This window comes from Clarias gariepinus, chromosome 17, assembly GCF_024256425.1.
Source record: "Clarias gariepinus isolate MV-2021 ecotype Netherlands chromosome 17, CGAR_prim_01v2, whole genome shotgun sequence".
In the NCBI taxonomy this organism is placed as follows: Eukaryota; Metazoa; Chordata; class Actinopteri; order Siluriformes; family Clariidae; genus Clarias; species Clarias gariepinus.
The window spans coordinates 25,739,491-25,756,869 of NC_071116.1; the positions used below are offsets into that span (position 1 = coordinate 25,739,491).

The 17,379-nt window shown below is 37.8% G+C and overlaps 1 protein-coding gene across 1 annotated transcript in view; it reads left to right on the top strand.

The window, feature by feature from the left end:
• Positions 1-16,972, top strand: part of pstpip2 (proline-serine-threonine phosphatase interacting protein 2) — a 40,506-nt gene extending 23,534 nt beyond the window's left edge. Inside the window, exons 7-15 of the mRNA XM_053515523.1 lie at positions 1,608-1,706; positions 5,959-6,004; positions 7,950-8,029; positions 9,560-9,658; positions 14,224-14,320; positions 14,426-14,498; positions 14,606-14,640; positions 14,725-14,791; positions 16,219-16,972. Of these exons, the coding sequence (XP_053371498.1) occupies positions 1,608-1,706; positions 5,959-6,004; positions 7,950-8,029; positions 9,560-9,658; positions 14,224-14,320; positions 14,426-14,498; positions 14,606-14,640; positions 14,725-14,780 (585 nt within the window). The 3' untranslated portion in view covers positions 14,781-14,791; positions 16,219-16,972. The remainder of the gene's footprint in view (positions 1-1,607; positions 1,707-5,958; positions 6,005-7,949; positions 8,030-9,559; positions 9,659-14,223; positions 14,321-14,425; positions 14,499-14,605; positions 14,641-14,724; positions 14,792-16,218) is intronic.
• The last annotated feature ends 407 nt before the right edge of the window (positions 16,973-17,379 follow it).

The following is a 17,379-nucleotide window of genomic DNA, read 5'->3' on the forward strand; positions in this document are numbered from 1 at the left end:
AAATCTGATTAATTAAGACAAATTCAAGATTTCACCATTAAATTCATTTAATCCTTCAATTGAACAGTACTGTGCAAAAGTCTTAGGCATCAAATTATATAACAACTATTTTACTTATAGTATTGTGCAAAAGTCTTGGGCACATACAAAAATATTGCATAAGCAAAAGATGCTTTTGAAAACATTTCTGCATAAAAGAAACTTTTATAAAGAGCAATAAAATCAGGAGTTTTAGACACAGATTTGTGAAGTTTTATAAGAAAACAGTTGTTAGGTTTTACTGAGCTTGCTGGAGAATATGAGTTCTTCTGGTAACTTTGTCACACTCGCTCCTTTCTATTTTTATGCAAATCTCAGGAGCATACATTAGGTTTTTTGTTTCCATCTGTTTTAAACTGGTCTGTCTTGTACTATATGCTATACATGCATTTATTCTCCTGTAATGTCATTTATTTATAAATTTTTAAGGTATACATGGAAGTACTGAATGATTTTGTACATAATTATGCAGACATAATGAACATATATAACAAAATTGGTACAGCATATAATATGGTGCCTAGGACTTTTGCACAGTACTGTATGTTTTTCTTAAAGGGATAGTTTTTTTAAAGTAAATCTGAAATACATTACACTAGGTCTTTGTTGTTATAAAGTTTCCGGCCTTGCACACCAACCATGTGTAACCATGAAGTTTGTCACCTGAAACGTGAGAACAATGTCAGATTCCACAAACTGTACAATTGAAGGTGACAAACCTCAGGGTGGGTGTGTAGAGCAGGAAAGTTTATAACGACTAAGACCTATTGTAATGTACTGTACTTATATGCACCTTAATTTTGATTTAAGACAGACCCGAAAAAGCCTTAACTATCCTTTTAACCAGGCTTAAATAACACTTGGGTGGTTTTTACCGACTTCTATGTACAAACCTGTAACATCAAGTAACAACAATAACAGACTAAAATTTATATTTTGTTTTATTTGTCACAGAAACGTGAAACTGAATTTTGAATATAAGTAAGTGCCCTCGTTTCCTCACTTCCTCACGTACTCAGATGTAGCTCTATCATGATAAGAAAAAAGAACTTCAGCCATGACCCCATTTAAGGAACTGCTATTGATGAGTAACGTGGGAAAGGTTATAAAGTTATTGCAATGCAACATGTAAATAATTTCTGCTGCTTCCAATAACGCAGGTTATTTACTAATGAGATTTATAAAGCTTGACATTTTGACAAACCGTAACCAAGTACAGTGTATGACAATTTGGGTATGTATTTAAAAAGAGAAGATGCATAAGCGGTTTAGGTCTATTATTTGTTAACTTTGTTATCCTTGTAACTCTGATAATTCTGGAGATGTAAACCTCAGGATTCACATTTTTTTTTATAAACATTAATACTGGAGAAATTGTGAAGTAGGGGCAATGCTTTTCCTGTGCAAAATGGTGAAAACCGCTCTTCCTTTCTCTTGCATTGCAAAAATAATAGTAGGGGTGCCCTAAGAAAGTTATTGCTCAAAAGGTTTGTCTTAAAATCCAAAGAAATTACACTGCTCTTGCTAACTAGCACGTCACTGTTTGTCTTTGGGTGTGTATGTTGCAGACTAAGAAGACGTACGAGCAGAAGTGCCGTGATAAAGAAGACGCAGAGCAGACAATGAACCGAAACGCTACCACTAGCAACGCCAAACAGCAGGAGAAGGTATGTGATAATTTATCATCATCATATATTTTAATGCAGTTAACAATTTTATTACAAACACAAGTAGATATATTTGAGCTTACTTGTAGCTGGCATTCATATTAAGTAAGTTCAGCCAAACCAAGACTTTTGATTGGGCAGAATAGCAGAACACAGTTATGAAAGTCAAACCCCCTTTTTTCTACACTAATGCACTTATCCCAGTGTTTCACTAGTGCTAGGCCTCCCAGGAACCCTTTTAATGTCCTGCAGCAAGGTCAGGACTGTATGAGGAATGTGGCAATAACTACTACACAAGTTTCTGTAATGTGCAAGTGGTGCAGTGAGAGTGTGAGATCATGCATTGTCCTGCAAAAACAGAATGCCTCTGGTGATCAACCCAGATCTTTTTTTCCACTAAACCAAAAGGCCATTTAAGGAGTTCCTGGGAGGCCAGCATTTCAGACGTGAAGCAGGCAGTCCAATCATGGCTACAGTGTACTAAGAAAACTTTCTTCTTGATGGTGTCCAAGCGCTAGTGAAACACTGGGATAAGTGGCCTTTGATTATTGGTTAATGGAATGCACAATCCCAAATTAGGTGTCCTAAATCATAGTGTTCTGGATTTTATTAAAAAGATATTATGCTTCCTGGTCATGAAGCAGGGGAGGATGATATGACTAAAATATCATGATCTTTAAAGCCATTTCTACGATATTCTCTGTATAGTGATATATGCATATAAATGTTTGCAAACAGATCCTCAGCAGTGCATTGCATGTAACATTTATATTATATTTTTAGAATTTCACATTTTTTATTTTACAAAACTACAAATTTGCAACTTTTTTCTCATGTCTAATTTGTTTGAATAAATTGTGTATCCCAGAAAAGCATATTATGACATAATTTATTACTATAAAAATATTTTATTGTAATATCCCCCAGCCAAACCATATGAAGCAGATTTATTTATTTAATTATTTTTTATTTAGGTTGGTTTCAGATCTATATACATAGGTTACGTCTATATATATATATATATATATATATATATATATATATATACAGTGAAACCTCGGATTGCAAGTATCGCAAATTGTAATAAATTTTGACTTGCAAAACGAGCAAGTCTTGGTTTATGAATACTGAGTATCATGTATCACGCATACACTTCTTGTTTTGGTGCCAAGTGTCATGTGATCACAACTGAGCCAACGGTTTTTCTCTCTCTTGTGCTGGGGAATTGTGGTTAAATCGTCTCCCCTGCTGTCTTAGTGCTCGTCCCTTACTGGTATAATCAACATCCGTGCACGTGTGTACTGTTTGACCAAGTGTGTGTGTGTGTAAAACATGTTTTATTTTGTGTTTGTATTTTGTGTTTGTAAGATATATATATATATATATATTGCCTGTCAAGGTGGTTCCATTTAAATATTAAACACTGAAGAATATGAAATATTTTTACACTTTCTAAATATAATAGATATATTTTTTCTTTTTCTAAATGTTGCTTATTTTTATATTTATCATAAATTTTAGCAAATAATTTTTGTAACTTAAATATATTTGCTACAAAACCAACAAACTGTTGTCTAAACAGGCTTTTTGTAATCGTTTAACAGAAAAACGGCTCAAAAATTCCAAGGTTAATTTTTGCCTGTTCTTATGCAGTAAGAAACTCAGTGGCTTTTATGGTTTTACTTTGGCTTGGAAAAAATAAATTGCATGCTAGTAAATCAGGATACAATTTCACACCACAAAACATCTAAATGATTTATGATTAACTCTCAGTGTGAACAGATGAAGAATGTTGTAATGGTGTAGGTTGACTGAAGTGCTAGAATGGAAACACACAACAAAACCCAAATGTTTACTTAAATTTCCTGTCAGCTCTCTGAGTTAAAGCGTCAAACATCTTTAGACTGTCCCGGCAGCATTGCTTTTTAGAAGCACTTCCTACAGCGAGGTCCTTTAGCTTCAGGTTAGCCAAAATGTTGTCGTTCTGTAATCTGCTAGCCAAGCGGCCAAAGGTCTGCTACACTCAAATATCAATTAAATAGACTAATTAATTAAATATGTCATGATTTAGAGCTCTTTCAGTGTGACATGTAGTGATAATATGTTCAAAGGACAAAGCCTCACGGTTTCACTTTGACTCATGTCCTCCAGGTCGAAGGTTTAACACCTTGCTCAGTAATGTCACATCTTTTCCATCGCTAGTTTAAGTTCTAGCTTGTGTTCGTGTGTGTAAAAGAACGAAGAATTGAGAAGAAGTTTGCATTTTTGGTTTGTATACAGTGCTGTGGAAAAGTCTTTAGCCACCCTGATATGATTCCTCGTATTTTGCTTCCAACGAGACAGCTTTTCTTGTATTTTTTTATCTAGTCTTGAATAATAATAATTCTCCAGGCTTACTGAAGGACTTTTTTTATTCTGGCTCTCATTTTTGGCAAGTGTTTGTCTCTCATTTTCCATCCAGTCCCTGTACCTGAGCAGTTTCAGAGGAATGTTTTTTGATTGTTAAGCCACACAGTGACCTATGAATCATTCAAGCAAAAAAATAAAATAAAATAAAATAATAATTTACTTAAGGCATCAGCCAGTGAGAAACAGGGGCAGATGATGACAGATGATCAGGCCGGTGATTAGTATACTGGTAACGCTGTATACTGAATGGTTGGACCAGACGAGAGAAGAAATGAGGTTGCTGCTGTGGTTGTCACATAAACAATCAATTTTTAATTTTTGTATCTTAAGGCTCTTTGCAGCCTGTCACAGTAAACATTTGTTTGTTTCTTTTATTTAATCATTTAATTGAGGGGTGGCATAAGACTTCTGCACAGTACTGTATGCTGTTTTTTTTTTTATTGTCCTACACTCTTTTTGTTGTTCACATTCTGGTTTCTGGTAATAATGACTCCTGTGTTTTAAAAAGGAAATAATTACTTTAACGTTTAGAGCACATAAAATGTTTCCTGGTCTGGGTTGGACAGGGAAGCGCACAGACCAAGAGTTCCTTCACCTTCAGTAGGACTGATAAACACATAAGGCACCACACCCAAGCAAACACTTTTCCCCACACACACACACACACACACATTCCGGGAAAGTCTTAACAACTAGACCCAGAGTTACACTGTGCAATTTTGAATGGAAAGAAAACAGACAGTTCGGTCTTAGAACATTTTGCAGCCGATTTGATGCCACTGTGAACAAAGCAGAACACAACAGGCTTATATTGTATATTTTGGATTAAACACTTGGCAAACATAAAGGGAAAATGTTAATATACTAAAAAATTGTTTTTCTTATAATCTTTGCTCCCTATAATTTCCTATTAAGCCAGGATCACGCTGCTCGGTGACATGAAGGATTGTGTCACTTTCAGTCGCATTTATGTATTAAAAGTGTGTTTACTGTACAAGAAACACAAACAAACATTGCTTAAATTTTCACAAAGTGGTGCTTGAGAATTTGTCATCGTTTTTTGTCAAAATGCGTAAAATGATATTGGAGATCAAGTTAGTTTTCATAGGAAAGAAAGAACAACAGTTATTACAGTTATGAGTTTACTGACAACCGGTTTTGCCACATATTTTCAACAGCACATTTAAGAATTCGAACGAGATTTTATTGAGATCATCTAAATTTTTTATATATTCGTAACATATATTGCTTAAAATGATCATGCGCGGCACAGAGGCTTAGTGTTTAGCTCTGTTGCCTTGCACCTGCGGGGTCTGGATTCGATCCCCAGCCAGATTCGATTCCCGTCTCTGTGTGCATGGACTTTGCATGTTCTCCCCGTGCTTGGTAGGTTTCCTCCCATGGTCCAAAAACCTGCAGATTAGGCTAATTGGTGTTCCCAAATTGTCTGTAGTGTGTGAATGACTGTGCGAATGCGTGTATGCGATGGATTGGCACCTGGTCCAGGGTGTATCTTGTCTCGTGTTTACTGGGATAGACTCCAAGCCCTTGCGACCCCGAATACAGGATAAAGCCGTATAGATGATGAGTGAGTTCGTGAGTAAAATAATGAAACTCACAGGTAAAATAATCAGTCTTGCATGTATAAGTTTTTAAAAAGAAAGAGAGAGAGATTGCAAAGGAAAAAACACACGGTTTTGCAGACATCATTGTTTATTTTTGACTTATGGAAAACTTGAGTGTGTGAAGGTTGGTACTGAGGGCACAAACAGTGGCTTGAGAATAAAGTCATTCTCACTTTTCTTTCTTTCCTTCTTTCATTATTGCGTTCTTCCTCCCTCAGCTCTATGCCAAAGCACAGCAAGCCAGGCAGTCAGCAGAGGAAGCAGGTGAGCTCATTTACAAATCATTTACATTGACAGCTAGATGTACTCTAGATACGCTCGCACGTACGAGAGTTTCACATTTGGGTTAAATTGCGGAAGGAGAAAACAAAATAAATAAATAAAAAACCTTTTCGGCAGTCTTGAAATTGTTTCACCTGCACCATATATACACAATATATTGCCAAAAGTATTCGCTCGCCTGCCTTCACATGTATATCGACTTGAGTAACATTCACTTCTTAATCCATAGGGTTTGATAGGATCAGGTTGAGGTCAGGACTGCTGATGCCCAGTCATGTTGAAACAGGAAGAGGTCGTCCCCAAACTGTTCCCACAAAATTGGGATGAAATTGTCCAAAGTGTCTTGGTATGCATTAAGAGTTCATTTTAGTGAAAGTAAGGGGCCGAGCCCAAAAATACCCCCACACCAGTTCAAATAAGACTGCGCACCAGTGCACAAAGCAACGTCCATAAGGACATGGATGAGCAAGTTTACTGTGGAAGAACTTGACTGGGTCCTGACCTCAACCTGATGGGACGAATTAGAGCGGAGACAATGAGTGTCAGTGTCTGTAATAAAACTTGGAGTGAAAACTCATTGCTTAAAATCAGGAGTTTTAGACACAGATTTGTGCAGTTTTATAAGAAAACAGTTGTTAGGTTTTACTGAGCTTGCTGGAGAATATGAGTTCTTCTGGTAACTTTGTCACACTCGCTCCTTTCTATTTTTATGCAAATCTCTTTTGTTTCCATCTGAAAACTGGTCTTGTACTATATATTTTTTCCTTACAGTCATGCATATATTCTCCTGTAATGTTATTTATTTATTCATTTTCAAGTTATATATGGAAGTACTGAATGATTTTAATTATGCAGACATGATATATATATAACAAAATTGGTACAGCGTATAATATGGTGCCTAAGACTTTGCACACTACTGTATATATACACTATATATATTTAGTCAAGTGGTCGAATATTTATCAATGAATTACATATTATATAGTGTACCTAGTGAACCCCTGGTTCTTAAAGTTGTTTAGGAAGTCAGAAAAATGGACAAGCGTAAGGATCTGAGTGACACGTGCTGTGGTGTCAGAGTGTGATGGCTATACGACTGAGTCAAAACATTTCCAGAACAGCAGGTCTTATTACGTGTTCCTGGTATGCCAAGGTTATTACCTACCAAAACTACTCCATAGAAGGATGAAGAACCAATGAACTGGTGACAGGGTTACAGGCCCCCAAGGCTGAATCATGTGGATGTGGAGTGAAGACTGGTGTGGTCCTATCGAAGAGCTCCTGGAACTAAAAAAGTGAATGCTAGCTGTGATAGAAAGGTATTATATCAGATACTGTGATTAAAGTCCGGTCACGATGCCCATGCTGATCCGTGTCCACCATTAAATAAGCACACAATGGTCATGCGAGTGTCCACGGATCGGTTGATAAACGGCGTGTTCTTTGGATCATGCGGATGTGGATGGCTGGTGTTTGTGTGTGGAGCTTACCTGGGGAAGGGATGACACCAGGATGCACCATGAAAAGAAGAGAAGCCGATGGATGCTCTGGGCAACATTCTGCTGGGAAACCTTGGGCCCTGCCATATATTTGAAGGTTACTTTCACATGTACCTCCTACCTAAACACTACATCTTTATTGCATCAGAATACCCTTACGGTAGTGGGTGGGGTACTGTACAGTATCCTCTTTCTAATGCACCCTGACCTACTGCAAACACTCTTCAGGAATGGTTTGTGGAGTCCAGACCTCGAGGGGTCAGGGTCTTTTTTGGCAGCACAGGGGAGGACCTACACAACGTTAGACGTGTGCTTTTAATGTTTTAATGTATGTCTGATTGATATCATAAACTGGTTGTATATAAATATTGATACCCATGTATGTGCACAGTGCTGGAGTGTAACCCTGGGTGTGTCTCATACAGATAGAATTTATAACCAGAACGTGCTTTCTTTGGGGAAGACGCGGGAGGAGTGGCTGAATGAGCATGTTAAAGCATGTGAGGTGAGAAACACACTTTTACACACACACACACACACACACACACACACACACACACGTTTGGCAGCCTGACTTAAAGAGTCATTATTACCACAATTATTAGACTTTGGTACACTTTGCACAGAATGCCAATCCATTACAGGGCACAAATGCACACACACTCACACACTCCTTGTTTATCATTGGTAATGCCAGTTAAACAACCCTACAAGTAACTTTGAAACCCACCAAGTACAGAGAGAACATATAAACTCCCAACCACACACACAGACACACACATGCATGCACACGGACTGAAGCAGGAATCAAACTCTTGACCCAGGAGGTGAGAGGCCACAGTGCTAACCACTAGGCAACCCTGACGTCCCGTCTTTTCAGTCATAAAGATAGACAGTACTGCACAATATCATATAAATCATATTGCAAATAATAACACACATGTTGTGATTGCAAATTAAACTGCTATTATATATTCCAGTGTATTTATCTCGGCTAACAGCAAATAACACCACAAATGATCTCATAAAAAAAAAAAAAACTTTATTAAAAAAATATTTTGCAGACTTTTGCAATTAAAAAATTGTACTGGCCCATATTGTTATATACATTTAGATTTTTAAATGATTAATTGTGCTGAGTGTTTTATTTTAAAAAAATGTGCTTCATGATACTTTTGTTTAAAAAAAGGTAAAAATAGAATAAAACAGATAATGCACTTATCACAATTAATTTCATGATACCTATAATAATCTTAAAACATATCGTCACAGAATTCATTGTGATATCAATATTTTATGGTAGTATTATTATTTGTATTCCAAGCCCTGACTCACACCATAGAGGTTGGCACGCCCGACCGCACCACCCCAGTGCCAACTCACCCATTGTGCTTTTATTAATTTACATTTACATTTAGGCATTTGGCAGACGCTTTTATCCAGAGCGATTTACATAAGTGAAGTTTCTATTATTAGATATACTGTATCCTAACACTGATTTACTAACTAGAAATTACCGTCAATCAAACACTTGGTAGATGGAATTTTTTTTGTTTTTGTTTTTTGTGAGGGGTGGGGAGCTGGGGGTAGACTGGCCCTAAAACAAACAAACAAAAAAAAAAAAAAATGAATACTAGACAAAAAGAAAAATAAATAAAAAAGAGCATGCTGTACATCAAAACAAACCCTGTTTTTAGCACAAAACTACCCCTCTCATAAAAAAAAGTTTAAACATCCCTGACTTATACCTTGAAAAAAAATTACACTTACAGTTTCAGTTATATTGAAGTCAGATAATTAACGTTAGATAAAAGTCTCCTTTTTTTAACCAAAGTCTCATGGACTCACCATATCAACGATTATCTGTTTTCTTGAACTGTAGACTTTTCTGGTGAATGAGCCGTTACTATAGAAACGCATAGAACGTGTTACAACGAAAGCACACAAATAGATTTAGTAACTCGATTTTGAAGATTGGACAGTGCTATGAAGTCACAGTTATCAATGTTTATAGATTTTCTGTATGTGCGATCAGATGTTCGAGAAACAAGAAGTGGAGCGGATCAGCGTGTTACGGAACATCGTGTGGACTCACCTGAACCAGCTCTCACAGCAGTGTGTGACCAGCGACGAGGTAACATTCATTACTCCAGCTTGTAATGTAAACATTAGCACTTTTAATGTGTTATTCGTTATATTATTCAGTTATATCAGTTCATAGTTTTAGTCGCTTGGCACCGAAACATCCAACAAGTACCTCATACAATGACTGGGAATGTTTTTCCATGACCTGACTGCCGGCTCTGTTTTCATGGTTCCTCATCCAGCCCAGAATCGCCTGGCTTCTGTAGCGCTATCAACAGGAAATCAAAAACTTCCTCCTCTGTCACACGCTCGCCTTTATTTCAAAACAGGTAGCAATGTAATAATGCATATGTAATACAAAGTGGAAAACAATAAGGTGTTTGTTTTTTTCAGAAAGGAAAAAAATAAAAACTATGGCTGTAATTTTTAAATACATTCAGCAAAACTGGGTAAAGGTCCAAAAACCCAAGCTTCCAAGATTTTGCAGAAGACTAAAATTTCGTTTTATTGAAAAAAATGTTTTAAGTTTGAATAAGGAAACTATCCTAGCTTCCCCGAAAACCCTGTGCTGCTGTCCGGGTTCTCGAAACCTCCGAACCGTCTCTAGCGTCAATCTTTTTTATGCACAATTCTGAGAATGTGTATCCAGAATAGAGCGTGAAACACAGGAAATGTCTCAACATCCTGTACACTTAACTTCAACCATGTAATACAAACCGACGGCGTTTATAAAGGGCCGTCAGTGATGATGCTCAGTGTGTGGGGTGAAGTGATCGAGATAACCGCAGCCACATTCTGTAGACTAAAACAGCATATTACGTACCATGAACCACTCATCAGTCTCGTTAATTACACCTCAGGACAGTGTGTGTTCGTGGCTTTAGTGATGGTAAATAACTGGACCTGAAGCTCTTATCTGCTGGTAAAGAAGAAAAAAACCCAGGCACAGTTCTTTCATTACTAGTACAAGTTTATTGGGATATGCTAAGAAACAAAAAGTCATTTACAGTGAAGCTGGCATGGTGTTTGCCTGTCAGTCTCCATAAAGAGGCATGACCTTAATGCCAGCTAGACCTCTGATGATAGATAGAACTGATGATCTTACTGGATGTTAGTTCAAGTAAGGGTGTAAAAAAAGGGAAATAATAATAAAAAGGTGTCAGTGTTGTAAAGTAGACTTGGCTTTTTCGCCTGGCAGTCCCCATAAAGGAGGGGTCACCTTATTTAATGCCAGTTCCCATAAATGTGTTGGCACAGTGGTATAGTGTTTATTACTGTGGCCTTGCAACCCCAGGGTCAAGGGTTCAATTCCTTCCTCTGGTCTGTGTGCGTGGAGTTCACATGTTCTCCCCATTCTTGAGTTTCTTTTGGGTACTCTGGTTTCCTCCCACAGTCCAAAAACATGCAGATTAGGTTAATCTCAAATTTCTCATAGTATGTACGTGTTGGAGCCCTGCGAAGGATTGGCTTCCTGCCCATAATGAAAGTGTAGTTTTGGTGCCAGTCAGTACCCATAATGAAGGTGTAGCATTGGTGCAGGTCAGTACTACGGTGGCCGTAAAGTGCAAAACAAATTAACAAAACTGAAAACAAAATTTCATTATGCATTAATTTCATTATGCAAAATTTCATTATGCATTATGCAGAAATGCATTAAGCATTTCATTCACAAACTATACCTACCTTTTCCGGTTTGTATCGGACCGGCTGAGAAGTGCAATACAAATTAACAAAACGGAAAACAAATTAACAAATTCAAAACCAAATTAACAAATCCGAAAACAAAACAACAAAACTCCCCCCCTCCAAAAAAAAAAATTGTTTGGGTTTTGTTAATTTGTATTGCACTTCTCGGCCAGTCAGATATTAGTTATTTTGTTTTCCGTTTTGTTAATTTGGTTTTGAATTTGTTATTTTATTTTTGGGTTTTGTTATTTTGTTTTCAGTTTTGTTAATTTGTTTTGCACTTCACGGCCACCATACAGTACCCATAATGAAGGTGAAGCATTAGTGCCAGTCAGTACCCATAATGAAGGTGTAGCATTAGTGCCAGTCAGTACCCATAATGAAGGTGTAGCATTAGTGCCAGTCAGTACCCATAATGAAGGTGTAGCATTAGTGCCAGTCAGTACCCATAATGAAGGTGAAGCATTAGTGCCAGTCAGTACCCATAATGAAGGTGTAGCATTAGTGCCAGTCAGTACCCATAATGAAGGTGAAGCATTAGTGCCAGTCAGTACCCATAATGAAGGTGAAGCATTAGTGCCAGTCAGTACCCATAATGAAGGTGAAGCATTAGTGCCAGTCAGTACCCATAATGAAGGTGTAGCATTAGTGCCAGTCAGTACCCATAATGAAGGTGTAGCATTGGTGCCAGTCAGTACCCATAATGAAGGTGTAGCATTAGTGCCAGTCAGTACCCATAATGAAGGTGTAGCATTAGTGCCAGTCAGTACCCATAATGAAGGTGTAGCATTAGTGCCAGTCAGTACACTTAATGAAGGTGTAGCATTGGTGCCAGTCAGTACCCATAATGAAGGTGTAGCTTTGGTGCCAGTTAGTATCAATAATAAGGCCGTGGCTTTGGTACCACTCAGTACCCATAATACTAAGAGGTAGTTTTGGTGCCAGTCCCTCCTAGGCATGTCCTTCATTCCAGCCAGTCCCCTTAAAGGTTATCCTTGTAGCCTTTTGAAGCTTTTTTTTACTTCAATATAAAAAGAAAAGCTATCAAACCCAATGGGAAAATTCTCATTGCTAGTTCCTGTTGGGTACAGGAATTTGCGGTGGCATGTTAAAAATCTGAATAGAGCGTTGCGTTGACAGGAAGACAGGAAGCGACAGAATAGTACTTGACAAATATAGAAACCACACTGGAGAAAACACAAAGTGTGTTACTAAACTTTTGAGCCACCCACAGTTTCCTAAGCTTTAATGTATTTTGGCATAAGTTCTTTAAAGGCCAATTCACACGGCATTAGCATTGTTTGCGGACCTTTAGTCATTTGTAATAATTGATCCTGATCCTGATCTTGATCTTAATTTAGTGTGAATCATTAATATCAAGTAAAAATTCCCCTGCAAATGACCCACCATATTTCACCCAACACTGACATCCTGTGATGATATTAATCCCATGTGAATCAGCATGTCTGTGATTTGGCCAGGATTTGGTGGGATCATATATAATTTTTATTTAATTACATTTTTTAACTTTCAGCGAAGAAGGGGGGTTACATTGGAATGCTTTAAAAGGATTTTGGGTGCTGTGTTATGTCGCTATACACCATACAACAATACAATGTGCAGAAAGAGAAGGGCTAAGCACCATAAGAAAAGAAAAACAAAAATAATAATTAGATGGAGATGAGTGATAATGAACGCTCTTTAGTTTATATCATACACTACTGTCAGGAACTCTATCAGCAGACAAAAATTGCAGGCCTTGCTTATCCTGTGGGCGGGGGTTGGGTTGGATCTCTGGCTGAAGTCTCTGGAACTGTACCGGAGCGATGAGCCAAAAAATCTTCTTCTAAAAGAAATTCCCTCGGTTGGTGTTTCAGTGAGCATTATATCTACACTGGCATATGATTTTCATCCTTTTTTATCCTCATTAAGCCATTCAGCGAGCCCCCCTACCCGGTGGATCAGGATAGAAATCATGTGATAAAGGAGATCAGCCAGACGAACCTTGTATTGATTTGCCCTAATGTTTTATTCTAAGACAAAAAGTGAAGCAAAATCCATTTTCCATTTAAAAATTCCTAGGAAAAGAGACAGAACTTTTACCTTTACACTGTCATTAATCTGTGAGCAACATTAAACAAGTTCAGACAAAGTACAGGGGAGTATAAAATGTGTTTAAATAGGAAGAGTAGCAGCGTAGACATGTCAGTTCAGAAGATGAGGGCACGTGATCCACTCTATAAGAACGTCTCTTCACAGCTAAAAGTCGAGGAAATGCTCATCAAATGCATCCTCCTGGGAGGCCCCTTTGGCGACTCAAGATGTTCCATGCAGTGCACTCTTATTTCTGCTTCTTCCTTGTTGTTTAACGGCGGTTGGAATCCAGTAGGTTGTATTACAGCCTACTGTAGGTCTCATTCTTCATCTTCATCTCACTGGCCCATTTTCCAGTCCAGCCTTTAAAAAAAAATAAAAGGGCAAATGCCTTCTTTCCTGATCTTGTCTTGTCCGGGTGCACCGCTGCTGGTTGGACAACTTGTTGCATGGAGGCCCCGGGATGTGTGCGGTGGCTGGGGGCAGTTCCACTGGACCATGATGATGGTCCTGGACTCCGCTGATGCAGACAGCTGTTCTCCGTCTGCTTTTATCCGTCACTTCCAAAAAATGTTGTTTCTATTTAGTGCAAAACAGTAGTGATGGATTTTACACTCTACTGCCTCACAAACATCCAGGAAATAGATAATAAAATAACCAGCATGCCATCTAGATAAGAGTCCAGTGTGTTTTTTGAGATAAACTCTCCTGTCTGCATTGTTCAGTATGTACAGTACAAGAAGACGATAAATATTTAAAGTTTCTTTGAATTGCATGTGTGTGTGTGTGTGTGTGTGTGTGTGTGTGTGGTGGCGGTTGATTCTGTTATTCCAGCTCTATGAGGAAGTGAGGAGGTCTCTGGAGCAGTGTGACATTCAAGAGGACTTAGAGCATTTCATCAACCTGAGGAGGACCGGAGACAAACCTCCAGGTGATACACATACACACCCATTGCCCGAAGTGGTCACAAGTGGAGCTTGATCATGTGATCTCAGTTTGGTTCATAGTAATGATCTTGTCTCTGATTGGTCCATAGCTCCTGTAGTATATGAGAATTTCTACACCAATCAGAGATCACTGCCAAACAGACAGCCGCCTTCCGTCACCAGGTGCGTCAGAGTCACTTCCTTCTATTGAGCTGCTTAACTCTTCAATCATTTGTTATTAAGACTAAATCGGATTACAAGCAATCTGAATGTGTTGTGTTCCATTTTAGGAGAGGAGCCGCTCCTTTACCGCCGAGCACAGGAGGTAGTTTTTTATTGAAATGCTAGATTATAATATATTTTGGCACTGTATAAGTTTATTTACAGCATATTTCTATTATATCTCTAGAGGATGTGGTGTATTCGACTATAGACGCTTCAGGATACAGTGTAATTCGATACTAACATTGCACAAGGTAAGCCATAGACAGTTAGACAGTTAATATAATAGTTATTATGTACATAATTATTTTTGTTAAGCTAAAGCTGTAGAAGTAACCAGTCTTGATCCATTAGCATTGCATCAAGCAAGCTTAGAGTCTAAATCATCCCACACTCGTCTGAAACTACAAAGTCAGGCATTTATGAATGAACCTTTAAATACAATCCGTCTAATTTTATGCTGCTTATTCTGTGCAGGGTTGCCCTGGGTGGGGTGCGAATCATATACACACACACAAACACTCATACACTATTTGGAAACACCAGTCAGCCTTGAATGTATTATGTTTTTGAACTGTAGGAGGAAACCTAGAGTTTTCCAGGGGAAAAACACAAACTCCAAACACATAGACTAGGGTCAAGAATCGAACCCACAACCCTAAATAGTAAGAGTGAAAGGACAAGATTGTAGATCCAGCAGGGACCCCCCTGATCTGGACTTTTTAACTCAGTCAGTGCGGATCGGGAACAACACCTCCAGCACCACCACACTGAGCACTGGGGCCCCCCAGGGCTGTGTGCTCAGTCCCCTGCTGTTCTCAATGCTTTCAAGACCATACAGCATATAATGAGGACAGCTGAGCAGATCATCAGTGTTTCTCTTCCTTTTAATATAGACATCTACACCACATACTCCAAAAAAGACACCAGCATTGTGGCTGAACAGACACACACCTCACACACACCCACACATATATATATATATATATCACTCACTCACCTCAGTCACCTCAATAATTTGAGACAGGACTGAGAAACACATACATGCAAACAGACTGATCTACAACCATCTAGCAGTTTCACACACTCTCCCTTTGACCTTAAATATGAGGAACTTTCCAATTTACCTGGAAGAAGCTACTTGGATGAGTTTCTACCAAACAAAGAAGTTGTCCAGTTGACATGACTCAACTTCCAGATAACCTCACCTTGATGACTGAGAATCTTCACAGACACACCCACTTGCAGTTGCTTTTTTGCAAAATACTTATTAGCTGTTATTTGAACAACACTTTTTCTATCTTTGCTGCAACTTAAACAAGAAAAAGAATGTTTAGTGTTTCTCATCTATCATCATATAGACAAGTTACTTTCACTTCCTTAACTTATTACCGAGTACTGGATTGTCTCATGTTGTCGCTCTGGTTAGCACATGCACATTTTGCTGTCTTTGTATAATACTTAGAGTAGTAGTATTAGTTCTTTGTTAATTTAAGGTGTTAATCTGTTTTGACTCAGCTAGTCAGCTAATTAGGTGTCTTGGTTAGCTAGTTTGTTTTGTTAATTTATTTTGTACCTATATAGCACTTTGGTCCAGGAGGAACGTTGTATTAGTATTGTGCACATACTGTATACTCTGACTCTCTTTTATGACATCATTGCTCTGGTTCTTCTGTTGCAGAGAATCCTTTCCGCTGCATCAATGGTAACTCTTCCATGTCGTGTTCAGGAGGCGTGACTTACAGTAGAACTCACCTGAAACATACAAGAAGAAGAAAAGACTAGGAACACCTTATTGTATTTCACCACACTGATACAGCCGTTGTGTAACTTATTTCCTTTTTAAATAATATAAATAATATAATATATAATTATCTGAATATCAAAATCATGTAATGATAGAGCAATAAAACCTTCATGTTTTTGTTTTTTCAGTAGATGTTATGAAGCACTGTACTGTAAATATACACTGGATTTTACTCTTAGTGGGCGTGTCCTGGTTTGCGAGTTCTGTCTTGATAGCAGATTATTCCGAGAGTGTCATGAGTTGTCTTTCTTATTTATTTTTTATTGCGTATTTAAAGTTGTCTCTCTCTCTCTCTTTTTTTTTTTTTTTTAGTTTTTTTAAATGGTCAATGGTCAAATGGGCGATGTCATGTACTGTACAAACCACCGAAGAAACATTACTGAGGACATTTGGTATCTTAATAATATTAACAATGCCAAAGTGTTACACAAAAAAAGTTCATATCAGGTTTCTGTTTTTTCTGTTTACAGACAGAACGTAGCGCTAACGTTTGTGCCGATTTAATGACTGCTGTGCTGTAAAGCTGCCCTGTACTGCCTGCTTTAATAAACTCTGATTGTCCCCATGATGTAGCCTAAGATCTCTCCTGGTGGGAAAGCTAATGTAATAAATACGCAAATATAAATAATGCGGATGGATTTGTTTTATTTATACGCATATTGTATTACTACTACAAATTAACATTTCATATTTAATGAGGCAAGTGCACAAAATCTTTTATACACAGTATTTGAGTTCTACTAGAGCTGTGTGAGCAAATTGATTATACAATTTAATCTATCTTTTGTTGGTCGATTTGATTAATTAAATTGATGGGTCTATTTTCGATTCAAAATCGATTCACACAAAAGTATTTAGGTAAACTTGCAACTGTCAAATGGTCTAAAATTGAAGAATTTATTAACAAAATGCAGAACCACTTACATTTTTCACAAAATTCCAAACAGTAATGGGTTGTTCATGAATGATTCTTTTTTTTTGAGTCTTTAACATGACTCAGAAGAACGAGTTGTCTTGGAGAGTGATTTGTTCATT